This window comes from Salmo salar, chromosome ssa11 (genome assembly GCF_905237065.1).
Source record: "Salmo salar chromosome ssa11, Ssal_v3.1, whole genome shotgun sequence".
Lineage (NCBI taxonomy): Eukaryota > Metazoa > Chordata > Actinopteri > Salmoniformes > Salmonidae > Salmo > Salmo salar.
Genome location: NC_059452.1, coordinates 69,473,753 through 69,491,526, shown reverse-complemented (window position 1 = coordinate 69,491,526; position 17,774 = coordinate 69,473,753). Strand labels below are relative to the sequence as shown.

Below are 17,774 nucleotides of genomic sequence, written 5' to 3'. Positions count from 1 at the left end.
TTACGTTATTTAGTAAGGGTTATCCAAAAGTTACGTTACTGATTACAATTTTGGACAGATAACTAGTAACTGAAACAGATTACATTTAGAAAGTAACCTACCCAACCATGTGTATGTATGTGTATGTATGTGTGAATGAGAGAGAGAAAAAGAGAGCGAGAGACAAAGAGGTCAGCATACGGTTACACACATATCCTCTCTCCAGTCAAGCAGATATGAATGTTCCTTTATCCACTTGGAATTGTTGTTCATTATCCTGCAAAGTCATTATTATTTTTGAAAGGGTTTCAAGAGCATTGGTAGCATTAATCTTTCTCTCCCTCCAACTTCATCTCCCTTTCTCTCTCTCTCTCTCTTGCATGCACATGCACCAGAAACACACACACACACACACACACACACACACACACACACACACACACACACACACACACACACACACACACACACACACACACACACACACACACGCGCACACACGCACGCACACAGATCAAAGAACCATCTCTACTGCTGTCTGATTGAAAACACCACTCCCCTCAGTGACAGAACAGAGCAATGACGTGAGATCATTTCACAAATCAATACTTAATTTCATTGAATGTGTCCTTTTGACCCCCACATTGATTTTGATCAAGATGAATTTTACCGTTTGAGACTTCAAATGCACACCTGGTGTTTGAGACACAGAAAGAGAGAGTGAGAAAGAGAGATGAGGGGAGAGAGAGAGAGAGAGAGAGAGAGAGAGAGAGAGAGAGAGAGCAAGCGAGAGAGAAAGAGAAAGAGAGAGAGAGATGAGGAGGGTGGAGTGAGTGAGTGAGTGAGTGAGTGAGTGAGTGAGTGAGTGAGTGAGTGAGTGAGTGAGTGAGTGAGTGAGTGAGTGAGTGAGTGAGTGAGCTGTCTTACCAGTGCAAGTTCCTCCTCTTTTTCCTAAAATGCAACTAACTAAAGCATCAAACAACTAAATGGCTACTCTAAGTACTCTAATAGTTCATACTACCTACCTGTATTGTCACAGAGGGGGGTAAACAAGTGTCTATTTGCCGACACCACCAAATATGTTGTTGTAGAGCACCTGACAGTGCTACACAACAGTGCCCATAATTGCTGGGTAAGCATACAAGGTTTTCACAACACACACAAAACACTTACACAACCGTGACAAGCTGATGAGCATACCACCCACTGCAATAAGGCCTGGGATTGGAGGGATAACAGTAACACACTGACAACCAACTCAGAAACAACTCAGTACTTTTGACATAGAGAACAGTATACCGCATATGTGATTACATATTGTAGTTCAAGCCAAAGGTACTTCGCCTGCTTGCCTACTATTGCATACAATCAAAAGGTTGATCAGTTAGGCCGATGCTGTTACTATGTTATACAATGTTTCTAAAAGTTTTTAAGGGAGGTAGACAGTGAGTGGGATGAACCTGTGTTGACACTTGATCAAGAAACTGTTCAGACACTTTTGGTGGGACAACTTTGTTGACAAAAAGTTGATTAAGGGTTGAGCCAAAGTTAATATACTCTTACTGAATTAAAGGGAGTGCAGACATTGCTGACGTAAACTTTCTGAGACAGAGACATCCCCAAGGCATTGTTAAGGTAAACTGTTGGGTTTATTTTAGGACAATGTTCTCCTCAGCTTCATAGAGAGGATAAATGCCTTGTTAAAACAGGGTGTTAGGCTGTCAATCTAAAAAGACACACTTAAAGGAGTAGTTCACTCAGGCGCTATATAATGTGACCGGTCGGGAGTGCCCTACAGTACTACAGTAAAACCAAAATAATCCTAACAAAATAAAATAATAAAAACCTTAGTGTAACAACAGTTTTAGTAAGTAATACTGAAGTCGTACACAGTTATCAGTTTCTATTTAGGTTTATGTCACCCATTCATTGTCAGTTAGAGACATAGCAGGGCCCAAAAGCATAATCAGTGCTCTAACTCCCCCTTACCCTAGTCTGGAGCAATGAAGTGGTGGCGCAGGGTACCGTACTAAACCGCAAACTACCTCTAAGTCCCACAGCACAATCGCAAAACTTTTAGTGGAGCAACCACTGTATATTACAACTTCATGTTAGATGGTTCCTCACCATGCAAGTCGTATAGCTAAACCGCTAGCTAAACATCAGTGGAAGTGAAGGGGCATGTGAGCATGTTTTTTTAATGGCCAAACCACCTTTAATAAGTAACATCAAACCAAATCTGGAAATGATTTCGGGTGATTTTGACATAAATTCAGCAAAAAAAGTAACGTCCATTTTTCAGGACCCTGTCTTTCAAAGATAATTAGTAAAAATCCAAATAACTTCACAGATCTTCATTGTATAGGGTTTAAACACTGTTTCCCATGCGTGTTCAATGAACCATAAACAATTAATGAACATGCACCTGTGGAACGGTCGTTAAGACACTAACTGCTTTCAGATGGGAGGCAATTAAGGTCACAGTTATGGAAACTTAGGACACTAAAGAGGCCTTTCTACTGAATCTGAAAAACACGAAAAGAAAGATGCTCATCTGCGTGAACGTGCCTTAGGCATGCTGCAAGGAGGCATGAGGACTGCAGATGTGGCCAGGGCAATAAATTGCAATGTCCATACTGTGAGACGCCTAAGACAGCGCTACAGGGAGACAGGACGGACAGCTGATCGTCCTCGCAGTGGCAGACCATGTGTAACAACAGGATCGGTACATCCGAACATCACACATGCGGGACAGGTACAGGATGGCAACAACAACTGCCCGAGTTACACCAGGAATGCACAATCTCTCCATCAGTGCTCAGACTGTCCGCAATAATCTGAGAGAGGCTGGACTGAGGGCTTGTAGGCCTGTTGTAAGGCAGGTCCTCACCAAGCATCACCGGCAACAATGTCGCCTATGGGCACAAACCCACCGTCGCTAGACCAGACAGGACTGGCAAAAAGTGCTCTTCACTGACAAGTCGCGGTTTTGTCTCACCAAAGGTGATGGTCGAATTCGCATTTAGTGTCGAAGGAATGAGCGTTACACCGAGGCCTGTACTCTGAAGCAGGATTTATTTGGAGGTGGAGGGTCCATCATGGCCTGGGGCGGTGAGTCACAGCATCATCGAACTGAGCTTGTTGTCATTGCAGGCAATCTCCACGCTGTGCGTTACAGGGAAGACATCCTCCTCCCTCATGTGTTACCATTCTTGCAGGCTCATCCTGACATAACCTTCCAACATGACAATGCCACCAGCCATACTGCTCGTTCTGTGCGTGATTTCCTGCAAGATAGGAATGTATGTTCTGCCATGGCCAGCGAAGAGCCCAGATCTCAATCACATTGAGCTCGTCTGGGACCTGTTGGATCGGAGGGTGAGTGCTATGGCCATTCCCCTCAGAAATGTCTGGGAACTTGCAGGTGCCTTTGTGGAAGAGTGGGGTAACATCTCACAGCAAGAACTGGCAAATATGGTGCAGTCCATGAGGAGGAGATGCACTGCAGTACTGACTTTTACTTTTGATTTTGACCCCCCTTTGTCCAGGGACACATTGTTCCATTTCTGTTAGTCACATGTCTGTGGAACTTGTTCAGTTTATGTCTCAGTTGTTGAATCTTGTTATGTTCATACAAATATTTACACATGTTAAGTTTGCTGAAAATAAACGCAGTTGACCATGAGAGGACCCTTCTTTTTTGATCGTTTTATATTTTTTTAACATGCTCACATGCCCCCATCACTTCCATCGGATTTTTAGCTAGCATTGGCTAAAGTTAGCTGAAGTTTGTAATGGCTGTTTAAATAGAACTGAAAATAAATTTACCCTGGCCCATAGACTACTTTCAGGGTGAGGAACAATCTAACATCAAGTTGTAAAATACTGAACTACTCCTTTAATAGATTATTTAAAGGGAAAGAAAACACATTTAGAGAAAGGAGAGAAACAATGTAGAGACACAACTTTGCCTAAAACAATTGCATGGTCTGAAAGACAAAGCAATATAACATTTATTATCCCTGATCTCAGACCAGATTTTCCAAATCAACTGTCTTTCCCCTCATCATCAGAGGATAAAACCAGAGCTGATTTGAGGAGGAATGCAAGCTCACCCTCTAGTGGATGTCAATGAGTATTACAAAATACAAGCACTGTGAGTTTTGTGTGTGTGTGTGTGTGTGTGTGTGTGTGTGTGTGTGTGTGTGTGTGTGTGTGTGTGTGTGTGTGTGCGACTATGTGTGTTCTCACCGCTCTCAGTGGACAGCTGGCTGTGAAACTCTGGGCTGTGGAAGTTGGTTTCCACGGGGACGCTGATGGTGCGTCGTAGTAGCCGAACCTGACACGACTCTGACCTCCTCTCCTGCAACAACAAAGGATGGATCTGCTGAGAGACAGAGAGAGAGAGATAAAAAAATGATATGAGAGATATTTTTGCCCAGATTTAGGATCTTGGGCATTTGACCAAATTTCTTACTTCACAGTAGAATGTTTTTTTTTAATGTTGCAGAAATGCCTTCTTGAACATGTAAACTTTCATATGCCTTGATTACAAACTTGTACGCGATCCTTAAATATGAATAAAAAAAATAAAATATAGCTGCGAGCAGCAATGAACGGGGTTCACAGGATGACAGAAAGGACACAAGATCTGTTGGATAAAAAAGCAAGCACTCTGTCGTATAGGAACTATCTTCCTTTATGTTCAATTAGTGAAAGCATTAAAATGTTTATCTCTCAATACCACAAAGATGACGCAAGTGAAGTTTAGTCTAGTGCTGTAGGTAAGTTATCTTTGAATACAGCAGGTATTTATCTTTAAATAAAATCAAATCAAATCAAATTTTATTGGTCACATACATATGGTTAGCAGATGTTAACCTGTTAGGGCTAGGGGGCAGCATTGACACGGCTGGATAAAAAACATACCCGATTTAATCTGGTTACCACTCCTACTCAGTAACTAGAATATGCATATACTTATTACATATGGATAGAAAACACCCTAAATTTTCTAAAACTGTTTGAATGGTGTCTGTGAGTATAACAGAACTCAAATGGCAGGTCAAAACCTGAGAGATTCCTTTACAGGAAGTGGCCTGTCTGACCATTTCTGGAACTTCTTTGCCATCTCTATCATTTACTAAGGATCTCTGCTCTAACGTGACACTTCCCACGTCGTCCATAGGCTCTCATAGCCCGGGAAAAAAGAGAATGTCGTCATTCCAGCCCCAGGCTGAAACACATTATCGCCTTTCTCAAGTGGCCCATCAAGAGACACTAGCTTATGCACGTGACCCCGACCGCCCCCGCCTTTGGGATTTTTTCCTCTGTTTGCCGAAAAGGAGATTCCCTGTCGGAATTTTATCGCTTTTCTACGAGAAAAATGACGTAAAAATTGATTTTAAACAGCGGTTGACATGCTTCGACGTACGGCAATGGAATACTTTGAATTTTATTGTCAGGAATTGCGCCAAGCGCGACACTTCTTTACTATTTCGGATAGTGTCTGGAACGCATCGAACAAAACGCCGCTATTCGGATATAACGATGGATTATTTTGGACCAAACCAACATTTGTTATTGAAGTAGACGTCCTGGGTGTGCATTCTGACGAAGACAACAAAAGGTAATGACATTTTTATAATAGTAAATATGATTATGGTGAGTGCTAAACTTGCCGGGTGTCTAAATAGCGAGCCCGTGATGCCTGGGCTATGTACTTAGAATATTGCAAAATGTGCTTTCACCAAAAAGCTATTTTAAAATCGGACATATCGAGTGCATAGAGGAGGTCTGTATCTATAATTCTTAAAATAATTGTTATGCTTTTTGTGAACGTTTATCGTGAGTAATTTAGTAAAATGTTAGCGAATTCCCCGTAAGTTTGCGGGGGTATGCTAGTTCTGAACGTCACATGCTAATGTAAAAAGCTGTTTTTTGATATAAATATGAACTTGATTGAACAAAACATGCATGTATTGTATAACATAATGTCCTAGGGTTGTCATCTGATGAAGATCATCAAAGGTGAGTGCTGCATTTAGCTGTCTTCTGGGTTTTGGTGACATTATATGCTGGCTTGAAAAATGGGTGTCTGATTATTTCTGGCTTGGTACTCTGCTGACATAATCTAATGTTTTGCTTTCGTTGTAAAGCCTTTTTGAAATCGGACAGTGTGGTTAGATTAACGAGAGTCTTATCTTTAAATGGCTGTAAAATAGTCATATGTTTGAGAAATTGAAGTAATAGGATTTTGAAGATTTTGAAAATCGCGCCACAGGCTGGCAGTGGATGTTACGTAGGTGGGACGAATTCGTCCCGCCGGTCCCATAGAGGTTAATGTGAGTGTAGCGAAATGCTTGTGCTTCTAGTTCCAACAGTGCAGTAATATCTAACAAGTAATCTAACAATTCCCCAACAACTACCTAATACACACAAATCTAAAGAGGTGAATGAGAATATGTACATATAAGTATACGGATGAGTGATGGCCGAGCGGCATAGGCAAGGTGCGGTAGATGGTATAAAATACAGTATATACACATGTGATATGAGTAATGTAAGATATGTAAACATTATTAAAGTGGCATTATTTAATTAGGGCTAGACCCCGTTTTTCTCCATTTCCGCCTGAATGACGTGCCCAAAGCAAACTGCCTGTAGCTCAGGCCCTGTAGCCAGGACATGCATATAATTGGTACCATTGGAAAGAAAACACTTTGAAGTTTGTAAAAATGTAAAAATAATGTAGGAGAATATAACACAATAGATATGGTAGGAGAAAATCCAAAGAAAAGCCAACCGGAATTTTTGTTTTGAGAGAGACCATCCTCTTAGAAATGCAAGAGAAAGGTCATATTGTAAAATAGCTCCCTGGTTGCAATTCCTATGGCTTCCACAGGGTGTCAACAGTCTATGTTCTAGGTTTCAGGCTTGCAACTTCAAAAACGAATAAGAAGTAACAGTTTTTGTAAGAAGACACAGTCTTGGAAATTCATGTTTCTATGCGCCATGACGAAGTTGCGCACCTGATAAAATAGGTTTCCTATTGAACATACTTCTTTCCGAAATAAATATTATAGTTTAATTACATTTTAGGGTGTCTGAGGAGTACATAGAAACATATTTTGGTACACTCCTCATTCGCAATGCAAAATACTTTGATGCGCTCTCCCACCTGTAATACGCTGACTGTGCAAGAGGCAAAACTTAGGGTTTATAATTTCAAAAAATAAAATATCCCCTTTTCACCACATTATAGGGCAACAACATGTGATTGTACAGATATATGAATCATGATATTTCACATTGTTCATCTGCATAATTTAAATCTAATATTCATTTCCACTTGATCAATAGTTATTTCTCAGGTATCCTATGGTGCCACTGGTGCCAATGACATCTAAAGTGTCACTAACTGGTCTGGTGCAGCCATCTGAGGTTGTAGTGACTTATTATTCACACATCTTCTAATGACATATACTTAAGGTTTACATACCAAATTTCATGGGCCCATGTCCATCGGTTCAGTTGTGATAAGGTCCCATCTAGTGGTGTAGCTTGGCTGAATTTGAAGGCAGCAACTAATCATTCTCAAATTAATTTGAGTCTAAATTAATTAAGTCTATATACCAAATCTTTAGTCAATTTGACTTTGTTATATTTTACCTTTAATTAACTAGGCCAGTCAGTTAAGAACAAATTCTTATTAACAATGACGGCCTACTCCGGGCAAACCTGGACAACGCTGGGCCAATTGTGTGCCACCCTATGGGACTCCCAATCACAGCCGGAAGTGACACAGCCTGGATTCAAACCAGTGACAGTAGTGACACCTCTTGCACAGAGATGCAGTGCCTTAGACCATTCAGGAGCTTATAGTTCATGAGGAGAAGAATTTTAAAGTATTTTTATCATTAGCATATATGCAAATGTGCATCTATAGGTACAGTGCGGCCATATTTGAATGCAGCAACATTTTATTCTCAAAACCATTAAAGACTGATGTAATGAGTCTAAATACAAAATCTGGAGTGATTCAGGACATATGGTTCATGAGGAGAAGATGATTGCAGATGATTTTGAGCATTAGTGTTAATCAAGACATTTACCTACATTCCAAATTTTGTGAAATTTGGTCCCATTTTTAAAGTATTTTTTAAAAGTATTTTAGCATATTAGAATAAGTGCTAAGAAATAAAGGAGAGGGGGTGATAGGAGTGTAGAAAAGTTAGGAAAAAGTAAAAAGGTAGAAAGTATGAAAGAAAGAAACATACAAAGAAGGAAATAAAGGTAGATAGAAATACTATCACTGAGGTCTTGATGAATGTGTATCAGTAACTAGGTTTCCATCTAATTTTCAACAGATTTTCCTGCAAATATTCTAGAATCCGCATTAACAAAATATGCAAATTTTCCCACCAGTGGTAGGTCGATGTTTCCACCAAATGCACTTGTTGCTTGTAAAAATAATTTGCTGATGAATTAATGTACACAACATGTACTTTTTTCACTTAAGTTTTCATGTACCGAAAAAAAATCTATAGTTCAATGGGTTTCCATTGCATTTTTACCTCTACTGATAATTTTGTCACAAAAACTGTTGCGTTAAAGAGTAAATGTGCTTACTCTGGTCTTGACACCTGTGGTCTAGCCAATGGCTCACAGATACAGTGCGTGTAGGCTGTGCGGGTTGTCTAGTCTACATAATGAGATCATTATGGATAAGAGCGAGAATATTTCAGAGAAACAACATAGAAAAAGTACATTTTTTTTTGTTTTTACAAGACAAATCTGAGTGGCACGTACCCCTGTGCCCCTTATGGGCATGAGGCCTCTGGCCTACATTATGAGATTATTATGGACAAAAGTGTATTTGTATTTGTCAAACGGCAGTCAAGCATCGATCATCATGTCACCAGAATAAGACCCTTGATATTTATTGGAAAGCAGCATCAAGCTCATCACCGTGCACTTTCGCCACCCTGTGAAGTTCATTTTCATTTATTTAATCTGTAGTTTAATAAACTGCATGATTTTTCAAGTCATAGTGGGAGGACCACGCACCATATCATTGTGTGACTCTGAATTTACTTCCATATGATGGTTATTTATATCGATATTTATATACAGGTGTCATTATTATTATTTTTTATACAATATGACTTTACTCGCCTTAAAACTGTGGATGGAAACATTGTTATAGATCTAAACCACAGAAGACATTATCAGGCCATCAGTCTCTGTTTCCTGAACGTGAACTTCAGGAAACAGCAAAGGGAGCACGCCCCTATCCACATCGACGGGACCGCAGTGGAGAAGGTGGAAAGCTTCAAGTTCCTCAGCCTACACATCACTGACGATCTGAAATGGTCCTCAGGAGGCTGAAGAAATTTTTGCTTGGCCCCTAAAACCCTCACAAACTTTACAGATGCACAATTGAGAGCATCCTGTTGGGCTGTATTACCGCCTGGTACGGCAACTGCACTGCCCGCAACCGCAGGGCTTTCCAGAGGGTGGTGTGGTCTGCTTAACGCATCACTGGGGGCAAACTACCTGTCCTCCAAGACACTTAAAGCACCCGATGTCATAGGAAGGCCAAAAAGATCAAGGAGCCACAACCTGCTCACCCTGCTGTCATCCAGAAGGTGAGGTCAGTACAGCTGGGACCGAGAGACTAAAAAACAGCTTCTATCTCAAGGCCATCAGACTGTTAAATAGCCATCGCTAGCCAGCTTCCACCCGGTTACGCAACCATGCACCTTAGAGGCTGATGCCCTATATACATAGACTTGGAATCACTGGCCACTTTAATAATGGAACACTAGTCTCTTTAATAATGTTTAAATAATGTTTTCATACTGCTTTACTCATCTCATAAGTATATACTTTATTCTATTGTACTGTATTTTCGTCAATGCCACTCCAACATTGCTCAATCTATATTTCTTAATTCCATACTTTTGCTTTCAGATTGGTGTGTATTGTTGTGAATTGTTAGACACTACTGCACTGTTGGAGCTAGGAAAACAGGCATTTCGCTACACCCACAATCACATCTGCTAAATGTGTGTATGTGACCAATAAAATGGGATTTCTATTTCATTTGATTTGTCGGGACAGTATCTTTCTTCTCTAGCATGCATACTGAATACTGAGCTCCCATTGATTAGACAGGCACAGAAAAAAGGAGGGATGGCTTGAATGAGAGAAGGATAAGAGGGAGAGTAAAAAGAGGGGGCCAGATGTCCTTTCAGCGGTGTGATAATGGCTTTATCGAGCATAGCGTACTCGGGTCAGCTCAATATCTGTCCTCCTCCCCTCTCCCTCTTTCTCTCCTAAAGCATATCGCAGCATACAGTACTACTGAGTACTAATGATTGGACTTTATTAGATTGCCCTCTACTGGTGAAATGTTGTCTGTGCATTGTGAGATACAGTACATTCACTGGGAAGCGGATAGGGAGAGAGAGGTCACTCCTGTTCCCTCCTTTTTTCCCATTAGGGAATGAATGGGAGCGGAGCAGAGTTCCTTGAATGAATAGGAGTGAGGCAGAGTTCCCGGGACATGAGGCATAATGAACGTTGAGAAATGAGCAGCTCTTTTTAGTGAGGGTGAAAAGTAAGAACACTGTTTAGAATTTTTTTTATCAGTTTCATGTCCAAAGAGTGTGGTTGGTCTCATGGTTGGTCTCTCTCTCTCGTGCGCTCTCTCTCTCTCTCTCCAATGATAAACTCTCATCGTTCATCTTGAGATCCGTCCTGCTTTTAAAATGGTCCATAATTGCCTTTAGCCATGAGGATGTATCAGCACATTTCCAATTACAAAAATAATAGCTGCTGAATCGATTGCAGAGAACGCCATCGGAGTGTGTCTGTGATGTGTGTGAACTGTATTAACTTGTCTACATGCTAGCATTGCGTGTGTGCCCACGTGTGTGTGCGAGAGAGCACATACTATTCTTGCTTGAACTCAGAAGCTTCATGGCTGACTTTTGGAGCTGCTAAGTGTGTTAGCAGTAGGTTCTATGTTTCAAGTTTCAAGTTTTTAATGTCACATGCACAAGTACAGTGAAATGCCTGTCTTGCAAACTCAAAGCCCAACAATGCAATAATCAATAACAATGTATTACAAAAAAAGAGAGAAATAAGAATAAGAAATAAACAACAAAGTAAGTAAGTAAGCACACCATATACAGCAAATATTTACAAAGTCAGTTTCAATACTATATTTACTGGAGTGATGGAGGTAGATATGTATAAGGTTAAGGTGACTAGGCAACAGGATAAAAGATAAACAGAGTAGCAGCAGCTTGCGTGTGAGTGGATGTGCAGGTGTGTAGAGTCAGTATAAATGTATGTGCATATTACGTGGTAGTGAGCAAATGATGCAGTGTGCTGGCCAGCCAGGCGTTAGGGACATGTGTTCACATGTGTGTCCTCTCACTGAGAGCACACTGTACCCAACCTGCCCTCTGCTCTGTCAGAGTGTCTGCTCCTAAATGAATAACGAAGCCAGCCCGTATAACAGACTGACCCGCAGTCAGAAATAGGATTAACTTGCTTCTTTCACTGCATGACAGCCAGTCGGCGTCCCAAATGGGACCCTATTTCCTACATGGGACTCTGGTGAAAAAGAGTGCACTATGGGTCCTGGTCAAAAGTAGTGCACTATATAGGTGCTAGGGTGCCATTTGGGACTCAGAGGTCTCGCTCTCTCCAGCAGCATGTAACAGTAGGTCTACAGTATAGTACTGAACTGTGGTGGATGTGCTGGTGGTGGTGGAGTCTCAAATCTACACTGAAAAAAACAAGGTTCTTAAACGGTTCTCCCTCAGCTCTCAAGGTTCATTGGAGAACTCTTGCCCAATGAAGAACCTTTAAGTTAAGTGTGGGGTTCTTGACATGGCATCTATGATTGTTGAAATGTATGGAAGCCTGCAGATGTGTCCCTTTCATTGCACACTGCAAATAATTAAATGAACAGTCAGTGGTGTAAAATAACCAGAGTTGAACCAAAACCATGCCCATCATTATCATATTTCCCAGCATGCTCTATTGCAGGTAGATTTTTATTAAATTGCTTGTTTCAATATCTATGTTTTTGCATGCACATTGATTGATTAATTAATCTTATACTACTCAAATATAAATAACAAATGTTTCTAAACTATTCCAATCTTTTACTTTAACTTATTTCACCTGTTACTGAAATGGTTGCTCCTGTTTGATAAAGGTAGTCTCATATCTTAGTCTCCCCAACCTGACAGGCATTCTAACATTGAGTGGCTGCTGCCAACATACTGACTCAACTCCACCCACTTTAATAATGGAAAAATTGATGTAATCAATTTCTCACTAGCCACTTTATATTATATAATGTTTACTTACCCTACATTACTCATCTCTTATGTATATACTGTACGCTATACCATCTACTGCATCTTGCCATCTGATGTAATTAAATGTATCACTAGCCACTTTAAACAATGCCACTTTATATAATGTTCTCATACCCTACATTACTCATCTCATATGTATATACTGTACGCTATACCATCTACTGCATCTTGCCATCTTGATGTAAAGTATCACTAGCCACTTTAAACAATGTCACTTCATATAATGTTTTCATACCCTGCATTACTCATCTTATATGTATATACTGTACTCTATCACTGATTTATATATACTGCTCAAAAAAATAAAGGGAACACTTAAACAACACATCCTAGATCTGAATGAAATAAATAATCTTATTAAATACTTTTTTCTTTATATAGTTGAATGTGCTGACAACAAAATCACACAAAAATAATCAATGGAAATCCAATTTATCAACCCATGGAGGTCTGGATTTGGAGTCACACTCAAAATTAAAGTGGAAAACCATGCTACAGGCTGATCTAACTTTGATATAATGTCCTTAAAACAAGTCAAAATTAGGCTCAGTAGTGTGTGTGGCCTCCACGTGCCTGTATGACCTCCCTACAACGCCTGGGCATGCTCCTGATGAGGTGACGGATGGTCTCCTGAGGGATCTCCTCCCAGACCTCGACTAAAGCATCCGCCAACTCATGGACAGTCTGTGGTGCAACGTGGCGTTGGTGGATGGAGCGAGACATGATGTCCCAGATGTGCTCAATTGGATTCAGGTCTAGGGAGTTTTTCCTAGGGAGTTTTTCCTAGCCACCGTGCTTCTTTCACATGCATTGCTTGCTGTTTGGGGTTTTAGGCTGGGTTTCTGTACAGCACTTTGAGATATCAGCTGATGTACGAAGGGCTATATAAACACATTTGATTTGATTTGACAACTGTGTTAGGTTAAAACTAGGCTCTCAGGCCTTGTGAAGTATGTATTGCCTTGAAGAAGAACATTTTAATGACAACATATTCAATTAGGATCTCACTTGGTGAAGGCCATTAATCTGAACATGAATGAATGCAACAAGCATGTCTCTGTCACTTGCAAACACAGTCATGGGTGGTACTGGTAAGTCTAAAATTCACTCGAAAGGCAATATGTAAAATATGCAAATAAGGCTTGAAACTTTACAGCAGGGCAATTCAATTCCGGTGCTGGAGATTCAAAACATTTCTGGTTTTGAATTTTTGTATGGTTTTTCAAAGACCCATCCCATTTATGGTTCTTCAGAGACCCTAAAATGGTTCCCCTATTGCATCGTTTTCAAGAACCTTATTTGGAACCCAAATTTGCACCTTTATTTTTAAGAGTGTATCTTCACTGGATTATCCTCACACACTAATTCCCTCATGCTCTTTTGGAGGAGTATTATGTCATCCATTTTAATTCCCACTAGCTAGATGATAATCCCATCACTACGATGCCACACTGCCACCAGGAGTTACAGCCACACTGTCTGTCGTGACGTGTGTGTGTGTTTGTGTGTGTGTGAGTGTGTGTGTTTATGTTGTTGTTGTGTTCTGTAAATGGTATGGTCTAATGGTATCCATTCTGTAGCTCCTGTATCTCCTCCATTACTTTTTGAAACATTCCTCTTAGCCATCACATTCATCTCACGGGTGTGTGTGTGTGTGTGTGTGTGTGTGTGTGTGTGTGCCACCATGTTCCTTTACATGTGTCATCTGAATGGAAGTCCTTGTGCAATAGCAACACCATCACTTTGGCCCTCTAATCTCGTGCTGTACCTTCTAACAGTCACACACGCACACACACACACACACACACACACACGCACGCACGCACGCACGCACGCACGCACGCACGCACGCACGCACGCACGCACACACACACACACACACACACACACACACACACACACACACACACACACACACACACACACACACACACACACACACACACACACACACACACATATTAGTAGGGTTATTATTTATACCGTAGTAACCTCAGCCTATTCTAAGTCTATGTGAATGGTTCTCTAAGGTGTTATAAAGATTAGCAGTAAAACATCACGCTTTATGAGATGTGAGGTACTGGTATATGCAAACGATCTTCAGACAAATCTAATAATTGTATTTCACTCTGACAAATCTTGAATTATTAATCCGCTGTACAGCTGTACGACCAGTGTGTTATTGTGTGTCTGTGTGTAAGTTTCTCTCTGTGTGTCACACACACACACACACACACACACACACACACACACACACACACACACACACACACACACACACACACACACACACACACACACACACACACACACACACACACACACACACACACACACACGCGTCACTATGACAGAGTAGAGCTGTCCGCATCAGCGCCACAGTGTTCAGTCATCTGATTCGCTACCCACCAGTAGCACCATCACCAGCACGGTAACACCAGCAGAAGAAAGAGGGAGAGAGATGGAGGAGAGCGGGTGAGAGAACAGGAGCAGAAGATAGATGGTGAGAGTAGGGGGAAGAGAGGGAAGAGCAGGAAGAGCAGGAGAGGAAAAGTGAGAAAAACTGTAAAGAGAAGGAGAAAAGAGAACTGATGTTGTGCCAGATCAATAGGTACCTCCTCTTTGTCCAGGAGCAGCATCTGACTGTCGGTGACCACACAGAACTTGGGGTTCCACACAGTCCTCTCATCATAAGGGTGACCACTTGACATCCAGTGAGCTGGGGGACCCCATATGTCTAGAGAGAGAAGGGCGAGAGGGGGGAGAGCGAGAGAGAGGAGGGAGAGGGAGAGCGAGAGAGAGGAGGGAGAGCGAGAGAGAGAGAAAAACAGAGAGAGAAAAACAGAGAGAGAAAGAAAAAGGAAAACTTGTTAACTTAACACGGTTTCATATATCAGCGGATTTTAAGACAGAACCAGAAGATGAACACTTTAAACATAACAGATCTGACAACCTGCGAGATGCAAATACAACAGAAACCGAAACTAAGTGAACAGAAAAACCAAAAGGCAATCAGAGTTGTATTCCATGTGTCTCTCTTCTTATGTAAACAAGGATTGCTTCCACGGCTCGCCCAACAAACGATTCAGCTCAGTCAATATAAAACCTTGTATACTTTATTCCTTAATGAGATACCTGACTCAAGGGTAGTCACTGCACACTGGGCACAGACATCAACAATTCATTGTCTATTTCACGTTGGTTCATTGAAATTAAGTGGAAAAAACGTTGATTGAACCAGCGTGTGCCGACAGGATGTCAGAGGAGGAAAATGATGCATACAAAGCACACGGCTACTATAGGCCTCTTAGACAGCTAAAGCTGCAGCCCCTGGATCTCAGATCCTATGAGATAAATACAGATCCGGTCAAAAACAAGCACTCTTTCACGTTTTCAATGGACGTCAATGAAGCAGAATATTCTGTTTTCTCTTTTCAAAATTGGTTGAACTACTGGTTTTACCCTGCAGGTACCGGCAACTTACCACAGGTGAGACAAATTAGACATTAAACAAGATCACTTGCCTCCAACCAAATTCATTTCAATGTTCAATAATTAAGTCCAGGGCTCGTTTTCCCAAAGGCATCTTAAGGCTAAGTTCATCGTTAGAACCATAGGATCCTACGGTTCTAACAATGAACGTAGGCTTTTGGGAAACCGGGCACAGGCCATTTTTTACTTTGAGGTGAAAGTCCTATGCAGTTGAAAAGAAAAAGAATACACATATGAACAACAGAAGTATTTTTATTTCAAGTTATTTGAGTAGAAATTGGGAATCATGCAAGGGTGCCAATATACTGTGAGCTCCAAAAGAATTGGGACAGTGACACATTTGTTGTTGGTTTGGCTCTGTACTCCAACACTTTGGATTTGAAATGACACAATGACTTTGAGGTTAGAGTGCAGACTGTCTGCTTTAATTTGAGGGTAGTTTCATCCATATCGGGTGAATTGTTTAGAAATTACAGCACTTTTTGTACATAGTTCCCCTATTTTAGGGTACGGAAAGTATTGAGACAAATTCAGTTATATGTGTATTAAAGTAGTCAAAAGTTTGTATTTGGTCCCATATTCCTAGCACACAATGATAACATCACGCCTGTGAATCTACAAACTTTTTGGTTGTGTTTGATATTATTTTGTGCCCAATATAAATGAATAGTAAATTGACATATTGTGTCATTTTGGAGTCACTTTTATTGTAAATAAGAATAGAATATATTTCTAAACACTTCTACATTAATGTGGATGCTACCATGATTACGGATAAACCTGAATGAATCATGAATAATGATGAGTAAGAAAGTTACAGAGGTATAAATATTATACCCCCCAAAAAATGCAAACCTCCCCTGTTATTGTAATGGTAAGAGGTTAACATGACTTAGGGGAATGTAAATAGACATATTAGACAGAAAATATATAAGGTAATTAGACTGAAAAGATATACAATGATTTTGTCAAACTTGTGAGGCTCTTCATGCTCATTCAAAGTATTTTCTGCTACTTTACTAAATTTGATTTTCAAAGTCTCCATTCCTAACTGTTTTACATTCCCTGAGGCCAACCAGAAATGTTTCTTTGCTCAACTATTCCCAGATTTTCATAAAACAGCCACACATTTGGTATCTCATTTCTGCATGACCAAATTTTCAGCAAGGAATTATACTTAGCAAAAAAACACATTTCCAATTAAATCATGGTATTAACACACACTTGAACATGTGTGAAATTGGATAAATGTAAGCACCCACCTATTTATTATTATAAATGTGTGTGATACTGTGTGTGTGTGTTTGTGTGCACGCATGCGTGTGATTGTTCCCCTCATGGAAGCAACACAGTAGTAGAAGCTGCTGCTACTACTGCTCAATAGTACACCATGACCCATACACCATGACCCGTACTCTACACTCATTAACCTTTCAGCTATACAGTGCCTTGCAAAAGTATTCATCCCCCTTGGCATTTTTTCCTATTTTGTTGCATTACAACCTGTAATTTAAATTGATTTTGATTTTGATTTCATGTAACAGACATACACAAAATAGTCCAAATTGATGAAGTGAAACGAAAACAATAACTTAAAAAAAAAAAAAAAAATTTAAACAAAAAGTGGTGCATATGTAATCACCCCTTTGCCATGAAGCCCCTAAATAAGATCTGGTGCAACCAATTACCTTCAGAAGTCACATAATAAGTTAAATAAAGTCCACCTGTGTGCAATCTAAGTGTCACAGGATCTGTCACATGATCTCAGTATATATTCACCTGTTTTGAAATGCACTAGAGTCTGCAACTCCAATAAGCAAGGGGCATCACCAAGCAAGCGACACTATGAAGACCAAGGAGCTCTCCAAACAGGTAAGGGACAAAGTTGTGGAGAAGTAT

General features: G+C 40.5%; 1 protein-coding gene across 2 annotated transcripts in view; it reads right to left on the bottom strand.

The window, feature by feature from the left end:
* The window catches only part of LOC106562976 (disabled homolog 2-interacting protein), a 256,858-nt gene extending 241,751 nt beyond the window's left edge, over positions 1-15,107 (bottom strand). For both annotated transcript variants that reach the window (XM_014128136.2, XM_014128138.2), the window contains exons 1-2: positions 14,999-15,107; positions 4,231-4,366 (exon numbers count right to left, since the gene is read on the bottom strand). In XM_014128136.2, coding sequence (XP_013983611.2) covers positions 4,231-4,366; positions 14,999-15,094 — 232 coding nt within the window. In that variant the 5' untranslated portion in view covers positions 15,095-15,107. The remainder of the gene's footprint in view (positions 1-4,230; positions 4,367-14,998) is intronic.
* Between the last annotated feature and the right edge of the window lie 2,667 nt (positions 15,108-17,774).